Source organism: Seriola dumerili, unplaced genomic scaffold, assembly GCF_002260705.1.
Source record: "Seriola dumerili isolate Sdu_G_001 unplaced genomic scaffold, Sdu_1.0 BDQW01000088.1, whole genome shotgun sequence".
Taxonomy (NCBI): Eukaryota; Metazoa; Chordata; class Actinopteri; order Carangiformes; family Carangidae; genus Seriola; species Seriola dumerili.
The window spans coordinates 9124553-9138356 of NW_019174343.1; the positions used below are offsets into that span (position 1 = coordinate 9124553).

Consider the following 13804-nt stretch of genomic DNA (forward strand, 5'->3'; position numbering starts at 1 on the left):
CTGCAGAACAAAGTATGGCGTTAGTACGTTAACATGCCCAATCAGTGTATCTGTGTCGGGCTTTCTGAAAATTAAACCCTGATTGCACCCATCTGTTCCAACCAGGTTTGGGTGTTTCTGGCACCTGCACACGCAGACCTCACAAACACCCACAGGGGGTGAACGCGAGGGAAGAAGAGAAGGTGTGAGTGGAGAGCGAAATATGTCTATTCTATCAATTTCAAAATTACTCATTTAGCCAGTGCCAGAGTGGCGTCGAAAAACAGTCATCGCCATTTGAAAACTGCCTTGATTCGGTCATTGACGAGGATGAAAAACAAATCAGGGGTGTGTATATAGAGGTTTGCAGGAGTTGGCAAAGCTTGAGAATGGCATATGAAGATAATCTCCCATTCATCAGAATTACAGCTGTCTGGGGTTAATCCAACCCTGCTAAAGTGCCTCTTTAGATAAATATCCAGTTGAAAATATTAAGTTCTCTCCTCCTCCTTTTATTCATTTCTTTGTGTTTCATCACCTTCTCTCCGTCTCTTTTTTTTTAAGAGCACCAGTGGTCATCCTTTTACTGCAGTGCATCCTTCTTTATCCTTCTAAGTATGTTTTTTGTTTGTTTGTTTTCTCCGTTGTTTGCCATAAGGTCTGTAACACACTGTGTGTCGTATATATGTGTGGCTGATTTCACACAGTGAAAGACACACCAGAATATAATACTTGCTTGCCCTTGCTTAATTGGCTGCTGTTGCATTCCCTCACAGCTTGAAAAAGCCCCTGAGGTGTTGTATATTAACAATGTAGAAACTTGTTGCATTGTGTTGCCACAAGAATCTTTTTATAGGCCTATAGGTGAAAATTGCAGGTTTGCCATTTAGTGTGAGTGGGAGCGAAGTGAAGTCAAGAAGTTAGAAGTTCTGTAAACACTCTCCACGTCAACTTGTCAAAGAACAATTAGTGCACTTTCACAGAGACAGGGCTAAATGGTTTTCTCATGCCTGCGCTGTGAAGATGTAGAGCGTGCTCTACTGAATATTAAAATGTTGGATATGTTGACACGATATAACATAAAGCAAATAACCTGAAGGAAAATGATAACTTTTAATCAGTATACTTCTCATAATCATTTCTCTCTTCTTCTCAAAGTTGACCATCCCTCCCCTGTAAGACAACTAAAAACCCTTCACATTTGCACATTAGTCTGTTTGATGAGACTTGAGGACACAGGAAAATTTCATGTAACAGCTCCCAGTTGGCCGTGGCAACACCTACAGCATCTTATCCCGTGGCCTGGCTCCTTCTACACAAGTTAAATGCTAAGTTGTTTATCGATTAGTGGAATGCACTTCACTAAAGGTGAGTGGATGGAGCTGCACATTTAGACATGCAAATGGTGGGGAGGTGACAAAAAAAAAAGAGGGTTGGGGCAATGATTTGCCTTGCAAAGCACACCCATCTGCCCTTTCGATGGCTCATTGGTTCCCAAGATCAGGTGCAATCTGAACTGGAATCATTTGGATAATTGACCTTCTGTGTGCATACATTAGAATAAATTAATTTTGATTGGCCGTGCAGCATTAGGAACAAAGCGGGAAATGTTGGCTCTTTTATATTCAGTTGCTGGTTTGTTGTACCCAGTCTCTGAGGTGATTATATATGCCATTCCCCAACTATTATGCATTTCTTCAGTTTAATAAAATAATTCTTGCTCTGAGCAGAGTAGAACACAACACAGCTAGAGACAGAATCATGCTCAACTTTTTAGGTAAGGCTGTTATCTGACTTAGAAAAAAAGTATCCACGTAAATCTGAGCGGATGCATACGAGTGTAAATTTGTATGAAGATTTTCTGGTGTGTGGGTGGCATTTTTTTAATCTATTTATCTGTGTCCATGTAAGCATGCTGAAGCAGAGCACTCATGCCTGCCTCACGTGGCTTCTTTTCCATAAGTGACCTTGCTATTCCAGTGAAAGTGCCCATACTGTGTCTGTCTACACCAGGCACACGTGGCTCTGTACGTCTCATTGCTGTCTGATGGACAGCCATTAACCCTTGGTGAAAGGGTTGAGGAATATTTATGTCTGCCTGTCAGCAGTGACACGACACCCTCTGGGGATGAATAATATGACTGCCCTACACTGGCTCCAATTGTTGAATCCAATTCACGGCAAGGTGGTTTGTGTGTGCATGATGGGGGCGTGTGTGTGTGTGTGTGTGTGTGTGTGTGTGTGCACGCACGCGTGTGCTGATAGGTTGGTGTATGTACAGTAAGTGTGTGTGTGGGTTCAGGGGCATTCTGATACCCTGACGTGAGCAGCAGGAGACGAGTTCTACATCCCTCACTGACATCTGACAAACCTCCCGCTCACCGCAGAGGTCTGTCTCTCTCCTCCTCACTCTGCGTCATGCATGACATCTCTCTAATGCCTTGTATCATATTCTGTCCTTTTCTATGTATCGACCAGAATGCTTTTAAACACCCTAAAAAATGTTTATAATCACATTATGCCAGAACTAGAACTATAAAAATTGTCGTGTCCATTTAATAGTTGGTAGGATTTCCAAAAACGTATAGTCTGGTATAACTTCAGTTTGTCAGCAGTTAGTACAAATCTTTAAATGAAAAATGGAACAAAATAGATAAGTTCAGATTTGAGAACATAGGGCTGGCTTTGATATACTTCAGTGATTGTAGTCAGCCTACAGCTAGTCTTAAACTGTAAGCAACCTCTGAGAACTACTATTAAAGACAAGTCACCAAAGATTGTCCCACTAGGACAGACATTGTTTTCAATAGTAAGACTTTTTAATATCGCTGGAGACCCTTAATATATTACAAAACAATGGAAGCAGTACAATATAGTGGTGTGACACACAGTTAACTATCTTCGTATATGTCAGTAGCTGTAGATAATGCAGACCACAGGTTGGCTCCCAAGAGTATAATTATACTTAGCCCAGTCTCGGATGGTTATTGATTTAGTTTTTGGTGACCATCGATCACTGTTGATCACATGATCACTAAAATTATTGGCACCTGCTATAGATATCTTTCACTTTTCACTAATTCTGCCCCCTTTACTTTCACAGTTTCAGCTTTTCAGCTTCAATGATTTTAAGGAGGGATGTTGCATTAAAATATACAGCAATTTTTACAGAATTTCCATTTTACTTTTTTTGTGACCATAAAATTGAAAGCATCATCGGTTTCATCATAATGTATTATTTAAACACCTGAGACTTCACTTTACCCCTTTCATTTCTGAAACCAAACCTAAATCCTTGAACTGATATGCCATTAAGATTTAATATTCCAGGGCGGCCAAGTGGCTCAGTTGGTAGAGCGCGTACCATGAAGGCTCAGTCCTTATCGCAGGGGCCGGGTTCGAGTCTGGACTGCAGCCCTTTGCTGCATGTCATCCCCTCTCTCTCACTCCCCAACTTTCCTGCCTCTCTCTAGCTGCAGGTATAATAAAGGCAATAATGGCCAAAAAATTACTTGGGGAAAAAAACAAAAAGATTTCATATTCCATTTTTACTGCTGTGCAATTTTACAACCCTGTTAATGGGCCAGGTAGATAATGGAGTGAAACAGTGTTTGTATATTCTGTGCGGAGTGTTTATTTCTTCAGAAATTCCCCTAAGCTGCTCTGGAACTTCTTTGGTGACAGAAAAGAATGTGGACATGAGCAGCATGTAGCACATTCATAGCATGCTCAGGACCTGCTTCATTTGAACTGTCCACCGCTGTCCGAGTGTCTGAATAGGCCTTTTAAACCCTTCAACAACAAGGTAACCTCCTCCCCCTGCTGTACCTGCGAGCCAACACCATGCACACCCTGCCTTCATCTCCATTACAAAGGGAGACGTGAGGTATGACAAAGTATATTTTTTTAGAGCTGACCTTCAAAGTTAGCGTCCAGGCTTTCAGGCACCGCAGGTGGGTTAAAAAACACAAATTATGCACACGTAGAAACTGTCACACACAGTCAGTGACACTAAGAAAAAAATAAGTAAATTATTAGTTGGATGACAATATTAAAGTAATAGATATTACAGTGCTGAAAAACCTTTCACCATTCCATTACCAGAGTATTATAAAAAATGCTAGAATTGAGGCTGTAAGACAGTAGTACACGCAAGATGAACTACATTACCAAGTGCATCTCCACAAACATATTCAATTTGGCCTGAGGCAGCAAACAGTTGGTCTTAAATTCAAACTGTGTGAAGATGAAAGCTTGCTTTTTTATATGGGAAAAATAATAATGTAAATGATGACTGGATGTTTTCCCAGTGTGTTGTTGGAAATTTGTTCACGAATACTGCACTTTCATTGAACCTCTGGTCATGTTGTCTTATTAGTATCAGTTGCTCGACTCCCACTTGAGCGTGCCATGTGACACTTTGTGAGGAATACCAAAAACTCCAACACAAATGAACTATCATCAAAAATCTGAGTGCAGATGAGAGTCACGCATATGGAAAGGGTGAGAACACTGGGACCCTTTCATTTTAATACAACAGAGCTGACCTGGTGCATTCTTTCATGGCCACCATAAACCCTTTCTCAACTACATCCAGAAAGACAGTGATCCAAGTCCTAAAGCACAGATTTGCATCAATGCTCAAAGTCCCAGTCAACTTCCATTAACCATTGGCAACAGTTAGGAACACTCATGCTGAGCCATGCATGCGGTTAGCGACCACAATCAAGCTTGTGATGTGCTCACAGCGTGGGTTTTCCATATGACACAATGCAATGGTAAAACGTTGGGCGCTAACAAGTTCGCTGTTTTTTGCTGTTGTTTACTAAAGTGGTACACCATTGTGTCTCCTGTAACTGCTTCACAGTACAAGCCTCCCTATGGTTCCTTTACCAAACAGTGGGGGTGCTATCTGTTAGATGAAAATAAGTACAGGAATGTAGAAGTGGAACAAAAGTCCAAACCCACACATATTGAACCAGTCAGTTAAACACAAGATACGGTGTGACTGTCATGGTTTGGCCCTGATGCCAAACATGGACAAGGCATTACAGGGCAGCACATTTATCCCCAGTGTTGAGGCTGTAGTCACAAAGCATATCTTCATGGCTTGGAAAGTAAGGGTTACGTTAGGTTACCGGAGCACTTGTGGAATTAGATGGGAAAGGATGTTTGCTGCATCGGTTTTCTGCCAGATTTTTAAAGGGGCAATTTGTAAGTTTTGCTATGGCTACATTTTGAACATTAGCATTAGCAGCTGTGAGAAACGGTGCGAGTTCAGCATCAACCTTAATACTTTTACTCACCAAGAGCTGTCTCTAGAGGTGGAAAGTAACACCAATGTTAACTATTTTCTCTATCATGTCTTGTCTTCTACTCAAGTTAGCACGCTAGCCAGCTAGCCCCGGCCCGTCTCGTCACTTTCGGGTAGCAACTCACTGCAGCCTCCTATCTGCCTGTAAAACATGGCGCTGTTTATATTATAACCTCTTGTATTTTAAAGCTTGTATCAAGTGACAATCACCACCAGCCACTCCCGGCAAGAAACCACGTTCGGCGGCAGAGAAAACTTACAAATAACCCCTTTTGGAGTCTTTACACTCACAGAGAATAACATGTTGAGTGACATAATAAATGCAGTGCAAAAACCGAAAGTGAGATACATCAAAAAAACAAAAGAAAACTTCTTCATTTATGCTGCATTTCAGAGAAAATTCAAAGAGGCATTACAAAATAATATCCTTAGTCACGACACACTGCACTGTTTCTGTGTTTTCTCACCATTTTAGTCAGTCTTTGTTTAATTAATATTATTTGTGCCACTCACACCTGTCAAACGTGTTAAAAATAATCTCAGTGGGAATGTCTGACAGTGACTGGCAAAAGCCAAACGATTACTATCATTAATCACCACATGCTGTGTGATTTTATCTCCCGACTGTCAACACCAACTGGTCCAGAATGGAACGGACTTGATCCCATTTGGTCCTATCAGTCATTACACCCAAATTATCAAATTATATATGTGTTCTCCTTCTAAAAATGACAGTTTTGTTTTTTTTATTTTTTATTATTACTTGGAATCAGAGATAAATTTTGTGACTACATCCCTAGCCACAAACATCAAACAACAGAGATGTTTCCATTGGGACCATGTGATAAGAAACCTGGCCCCTACTACACCAAAATGGCTCCCCTTGACCTCATCCATGACACTGCATATCCTCCAAGCTGCCCTGTCCACTGACTCCTCACCCTGCCCACCTGACATCTTGGACTCGTCTAGGAATTTGAACACGTGAAGAACTGTTGCTTTTCTAAGCTTGTTAAAGCCCATTGAGTCATTGCACATAATGTTGTGCTGCACAAATAAAACTGATGAACCCCAGTGTGCAATGACTGATTGAAAGGTAGTCAGTACAGAATGGTTGGTTACACAAAGCTGTGATGCAGCGGTCACAGCCCATGACCCCACTGCTCAGTCACAAGAGATGGCCAACCTTAAGGCAGGAAGAACCATCTCCAGGATCCATTCTCTGGTCACATGGCTTTGGCCAGATCTCACCTTTCCTCATTTCACTCCCTCTTCACTCCCTTCACCCATCCCTTTGCAAAAACCTCTTTTGGCTGGCAGCAAAGCCATTTCTGCCTTGATTGGTTTCTATTCTTTGGCCTGTGGAGAGAAATGGAGCCAGAGGGGGGCTGGAGGTGGGAGGTGGCTGAGTGCTCATGAAGTACTCTTGGCCAAGGCAGATGTGAGAACACTCAAGGATGTGAATAAATGTGAGCGAGACCTATATCGATGCACAGTAGGGTTCAGGCTGTAAAATGGCACTGCACCCTTCTCAGGACCTGAGAGCTCTGGAGTATGTTCACCTGGTTCACTGTGTGTGTGTGTGTGTGTGTGTGTGTGTGTGTGTGTGTGTGTGTGTGTGTGGTGTGTGTGTGTGTGTGTGTGTGTGGGGTGTGTGTGTGTGTGTGGTGTGTGTGTGTGTGTGAGAGAGTGTGTGTGTGTGTGAGAGAGGCAGATTTTGATTTGGTTGTAAGAAAGAAATCACTTAGGCAATAAGTGTAATTTGTTTTCTGGAAAGAGAATCGGGATAACAAAACATATATTCTGTGGATATCTATAGCGCTGGATTACATATTTGAGTCATTTTTAAAACATGAAATCAATACAAAGGCTGGAAAATGGTACATGTTAACAGGAGCTAATCAAGTGTATGTAGATGGTGGACTGATTTTAGTGGTTACACCTTTATGTCCTTCAGATGAAACTGTGTCTCCACAGGCATCGATCAGGCAGGTATCCTGCTGCCTATTGCGGTGGGTTTTTTACTGTCAAGTGAAACTTCAGATGCCACTGTCTGTCAAGAGGTGTCTTCACCGGTGACATGGCCAATCTTTGACATAATGCTCAGTCTGTCTCTCCACACTCCCAAGAAAGGGCTGTCATGCTTCAGCAGGCCGGATAATTATTTCCCTCTTATCCCTCCTTGCCAGGGCCAATCCTAGTCTTCAATAGAAGCCAGGGACCGCACCACTTCCCATCACCTCTCTCCGTCTCTTTTCTTCTCCATCTCTCCTCTTCCATCTGTTTCACTTCACCTCACTCTCTGACTTCAAGAACCTCTTTTCCCTCAGTCTGTCTTTGTGTCATTCTCTTTCCTGTTCTGTATCCTCTCTAAGAATAGATTTGCACAGGCAAAATAGCTCCTCAGTTTGACAGAACTGATGCTCAAAATAGTTACGTTCCATAAAAGATTGCCATATGAGCATCTTTATTACATGTCTTGCATTAGTCATTTGATTCTACTTTGAGTCTACACGTGTGACAAAGATCACATGAAATCTTGCTCCTTTTTTCTTCCTTTCTTCCATACCCTTATCGTACCGCTGTAACAGCACAATTACACAGTGTTTCAAGGAATGAAATGATTCTAAGAAACTGCTGGCTGTGTCTCAAGTCTGTGATAGCTAGTGTTAGGTTTATCTTTTGTAACGTGTTGGGATATTGCTTTTTTGTGCAGACTATGTAGGCAAGGCTTTAATTCTTCATTGTTGTCATCTATATTTAAATGTATCAACAATGCTCTGCAGTGATAATTTGACACCACTATTTTTGTTTGTTTTTGTGTATTCAGTAATTCCATCAGTTTGTCAGGGGCCCAGATATACTGTATCTAGTTCTTGCGTCCCTTTTGGCTGTCCCATTAACTAAAGAAAATCTTGGGTAGCTAAGTTCAGTACTTTCTGGTTTGGATGCAACTTGACAGGTTGAGGCTGAGACATCAAATCCAAACAAAAGACATGTTAGGAAGTCCCAAATAAGACATTGATCATAGAAGGTAATTAAATCCTACCATACATCCCATCACCTTGCTCATCACCATCAGCAGTCCCTTCATTCCAAGATGTATGATTAGAGCCAGCAAGCCCACCCTGATTTGGAAGCTGTGCATGTTAACCTGTGGCCCCAGGGCCAAGCGCAAGGCCCCCAGCAGATCGAAAACAAATAAACAAGGACTGCCAGAGCAGGCAGTGACGGAACAGGCTGTCTCTAGTAGATAAGACAGAACAATAGCCCTTAATAGGCCACAGAGAGACACACACCCATCTCCAGCACTGCCTTATTCTACTCCTATCTGCTTGCTGGTAACAAAGGAAACAAGATGCTTTCCCTTTTCTTTCTTTCCTGCAGAGAGATTAGCAGCGCTTAACAGGGGTATGGGCATGAAAATGTGTATTTGAGTGATAATTCAGCAACACACGCTCAACCCGTAACAAGGAGCCTTGCAGAATGAGAAGGAATACAATGCTTATATTTCCCTCCGGGTTGAAACTTTGAGGAGAAGAGTACGTCATGTTTGTTTGTTATTATCAGTCTATGGAAGGAATGTGACAACTTTCTGAACATGTGATGTTGCTTTCCATTTTGTCTTCATGTTTCACTCCATACAGATGACCGTAGCTGTATAATTTGATTATTTTATAATTAGACATCCGCCAGTGTCCATGATAACGGCACATATTTTGACATACATGCATTGAAGCCACATTTCATGAAAACACACAGAGTAGATACAGGAGTATAATACAGGACCACGTGAACATGTCAAATTGTCTGGGTTACATTTCTTTCTTGTCCTAAATGCAGTTAGTGGGGCGTATAAAAGCAGGCAGAAAAGCCTGTTTCTTCCGTGAAGGCCCTTTTTTGACTTTGACTCAAAAGAGCCTTGGCACGGTAACGCAATGCCGGTAGCAACGATTGTATTTTGTAAAATTTGAATCATTTCACCGTCACCCAGGTAGAAGGCACCAGCTCATACCATAACACTGCCTGAAAGAACACACAAAGATCCTCTAAGAGAGCAAGCTGGCACATTATACCTGATGCCTTTATGCTGAGCTCTGATGAAAGAAATCCACCCCGCTGCCAGGTTAGCTCACCTGAAATGAATGCCTTTAAGGAAAGAGCCTGTACTTGGTTCTGTGACACGAGGTAAAACGCTGCAGAGTGTGATGTTGGAGATTTCAGACGGATTGGAGTGTGCAATGCAATTTCATACCTTAAGGCTGGATTTCTGAGATACTGATGAATGGAGCAGAGCAGAGTTAGACTTCTGATTGTAGAAGGCATCAAAGCAAGGAGACTGAACCTACATTTGGCTCCCATTTTTTTAGCCAGTTCATCACTGCCGCATTTTAACCCCATACACACCACTACCTTGCTAAAAAGAAGCTTTGTTTTTCTATAACAAATGTGCACTCGCAATTGTGGAAAGTGTTGTAGCTCCTGATCTGTGATTTTTTACTTGGAATAGGCAGAAGTGGTAAAACTTGTACATGAAATGTCTGCTTATGTTTGGTTGTCGGTTTGTACAGGGAAAATAATGTCCCTCAGGCTGTACGCTTGCTTGTAAACCTAAAACAGAGAAATTATGTGGGAGAAAAAAAAGAGAAAAACTTAAGCGAAGTGTAACTCAGTCCTCGCCACATCCATATTTCTATAAACTGCATTTACTTCTGTGCCAAGCAACATAAATCATGTCTTATGTATCATTAATATACATGGGTGTCAATAGGAGACGCATGAATGGAAGAAATATGGTTCTTCCCAACAGAGGCAGAGTTGAAAAATGGGCTGCAGAGGGGCGAGAATAGAGTCTTTCATTGTGAGGCTGCAAAAAGCCATCTGAATCTCTGCTGCCCCCCAGTGGGGACCAGATAACGCTCTGTGTGTGTGTGTGTGTGTGTGTGTGTGCGTGTGTGTGTTTGTGAGACCCTGAGGCAAACACTGTGATACAGTATGTGAAGTCTTAACCACCCAGGACCCCATGTTGTATAGTCTCCTTTATGTAATTACATTGATTATCATGAAGAGGTGCCTGATTTTGCTACGGCACCTTGTCTGTTGTATAACGTGAGGAGCAGTTTTATGCTGTCAAATACATACCACTTTGCACTTGCACTTTGCAAGGTCTACTCTTTGCTGATGCAGACATAAAATAAGAAACCATTGTTTGTGCTCTGTTGTGCTTTTGTGAAAATTCATATTGTAATACAATTACAGTATGAAGTCATTTGAATCTATTGCAGATCAGTGGTGTTGAAGCTAAAAGATACACATTTTATTCACAGACTCAAATCCAGGGGTTTGTTCAATAATTTTAAAACTCCAGTCACGCTTTTTTTTTTCGGGGGGGGGGGGGGGCTGTGTACAAAATTCCTAGTGGCAGCAGCAGTGTTGGCCTTTTCACCCTGCTGTGGGCTACACCTCTGCAGGGCATTGAGGGAATTCACGCTCACACTTACCCTAAGGCAAAGCACAATATAGATACACATACATACATACGTATATTGAACTGCAGTTCACACCTAACGGGGTAACAGAAGAACTGTTTCATATACGTCTGAGGTTTGAGAACCAGCAAGCCAGCCTCATTTCACACCTCTTTCTTTGTCTGCCAATTTTCACACATGTACTCTCTTTAGAAAGTCTGAATGTAGCTTTTTTTTTTTCATCTGCACAATTTTCTGGAGTAGAACTGTACAGCTGGAGGCTCTGATCACCCACGGTTATGTCCACTTGGTTTGCCGGTCAACACTTGCAGCTTGTGCACATCAGTGTGTGGTGAGTGTGTGTTGGAAGCAACATCCCATCAATAGTGTTGTATCAGTCCTAGAGGCAGTGATGAACAACATGGATACCTTGAGGCTCGACTTCTCCTATTAATAGCCACTTTAAAATAAGGGACATTACATTAATTGTTACACATGAAGCTCAATTTACTTGTCAGACTAATGATGGGGTCAGGGTGATCTCAAGTTGAGTTTCTGACCTCTGATTTTTAACATAAATTGTTAAAAATTTGGTACATGGAGTTTGAAAGATGTAAGCATTTACCAGGCAGGAACGGTCTAATGAAAGATGCTGTTGTGTTGTATTGTGGGAAATGTAGGATCCAGTGTTTTTGGAGCTTGTCCCATACAAGGAACTTAAAGTCAGGATATCTTAGCTTGTACTGCTTTGATTTTGACCATTCTTTTATTGATCTTAGACGTAGTTATGCACTAATAAAAATAATTATTTTATAGCAAACAAGATTTAATTCTCTAAATAATAATATGAAAAATGATACCATGCTTGACTTTCTTAAAATCTTGTATCAAGACATTTGAAACATAGTTTTGTTTAAGAGTTTTTAGTTTGAATGAGCACAGTACGTGTATTAAATTACAAGTAACCATGAATGATAAAATGAGCCTAACCTAGTTTAAACTGATTACAACAAAAGGCTATAGAATGGATGATAATTTGATAACAAAGTGGCAGTGAGATAACATGCCATGATGTCTCTTGCTATAGAAGAAGATTCTCCTTCACCTCATCAGAACATCTCATCATGTATTATTACTTATGTAATCTGGAGGCCATGATTCATTAGTTTTTCATATGAACATCTGATTTATGTTCCGTTGCAGTGTGCAGCTACTGTTTGACTGTCTTTTCCCCTTGTCTTTTATTTTTTGGTGTTTTTTTTTTTTTTTTTTTTTTTGCTTTCCTGGTCACATCCCTGCATGTTACACTTAATCAGCATGAAACAGTTCTCCGTGTTGACCTAACAGCTTGCTCAATTCTTCGCATGGCGTCGGAGTCTTTATGCTGCTGCCTACATCTGTGTTTGCTTTCGAGCTCTCTCCTGGTCTGATGTCACTCTCTGCTGTTTATAAGGAGATGCTAATTTGGATAGCATGTAGGGACAATGCCATGGCTGTCGCTCTGATAGCAATCCAAGTCCTTGATCTTCTCTCCCTGTAAACATCATTACCACACACTGAAAACATACATATTCACAACAGGCACGCACACGGGCACGCACACACCCACAAGCTGCTCATCCAAATCGGCGCTAACAGATTAGCAGTGATTATAAACAAACATGGAGGATTAATCCTGTGTGCTCTCAGTCTACTTTTCCACTGAGCTAGCCAGGGTAATTACCAACTGCTAGATTGTTAGTGTAATCACACACACACACAGTCACACACACACACACACACACTAGCTGCCTTGCTTCACTACTTAGTGATATCAGTTTCGTGCTCATTTTGTAAGAAAGTTGAAGATAGCTTTTGCAAAGAAACTGCAGCTAAAGTGAACATAAGACGGACGGCGAGGAACAACTGAGCATGTTCAAAACTCAAAGGTTTGTACTTGATAGCTGTTAGGGAAATGTGGACTTGGCAAGATAACAAGTGAATTTGAATTACAAGGTCACTGGCAGGGTGGGAACTGACTATTTGATCTGCTGACCACTGTGTGTGTACCTGATTGTATTTTATTCTTTTAGTAGGCAGTCTGATTTTTTTTTTTTTTTTTTTTTTTTTTTTTTTAACCACACATGGTATGTAAATCAGTTTTAAAGGCTAAATAAGATACATTGCTCAGCTACATCAGAAGGTTTGAAAACCAGCCAGGTGTGCAGCTTCTGTTGTTTGTCATTTCATCACTTCCCACTGAAATATTGCTTTATTATTTGGTTCCAGTGTTGCCTCTTTCACCTGCTGCTGGCCTCTTAACTTAAACAATATATCGCTTTCTTCTGCCTCCTTGGCGACACTGTTGTATCGCCTCAGGGTGCATAGCCTCTGGGCGCATGACCGACTGTACACAAAGTTGGTGGTGAGGCTTGAAACAGTTAGTTTTGCACTAATGTGGTAAAGAGTGTTTACGACTATATTGGACACAAAACTGATGTAAATTTTCAAATAAAAAAAAATTGCCATTGACATTGACTGCTATGTGGTTTGCTTTGGACAAGCTTGGTTCAGCCACCACAGTGGTTTTTGGACAATACAGATGTGCATCTTTTGTATTTTGCAACATCTGTTATATAATATACATCCATCTCATCATTATTGAGTTCGCATTTTGGCCACAAGTATGTTAAATCATTTCTTTGTCTCCTCTGTGGCAGGTGGAGGCCATCCTAGTCAACATCTTCGGTGGGATCGTCAACTGTGCGATCATCGCTAACGGCATCACCAAGGCCTGTCGAGAGCTGGAGCTCAAGGTGCCGCTGGTGGTTAGGCTTGAAGGTAGGAAAACAGCTCCAATTCATGCACGTACACACACACTCACAGAACGCACACACACACAAAGAAATACAGGGTTGGCCTCTCTGACCCTCTTAGTAAGCCGGTCCCAGCTGACACTCCCACTCACAAAACACGCGCGTGTCCATCATCCCTCTCCAAATTACAGACCATTGATCTCCATTTAGATTGTATTGAAAGCACTTGACCTTAATGAGAATTTCAT

The 13804-nt window shown here is 41.5% G+C and overlaps 1 protein-coding gene across 1 annotated transcript in view; it reads left to right on the plus strand.

Moving 5' to 3' along the window:
* The window catches only part of suclg2 (succinate-CoA ligase GDP-forming beta subunit), an 89360-nt gene that overhangs the window by 66709 nt on the left and 8847 nt on the right, over positions 1–13804 (plus strand). The window contains exon 10 of the mRNA XM_022745158.1: positions 13461–13581. Coding sequence (XP_022600879.1) covers positions 13461–13581 — 121 coding nt within the window. The remainder of the gene's footprint in view (positions 1–13460; positions 13582–13804) is intronic.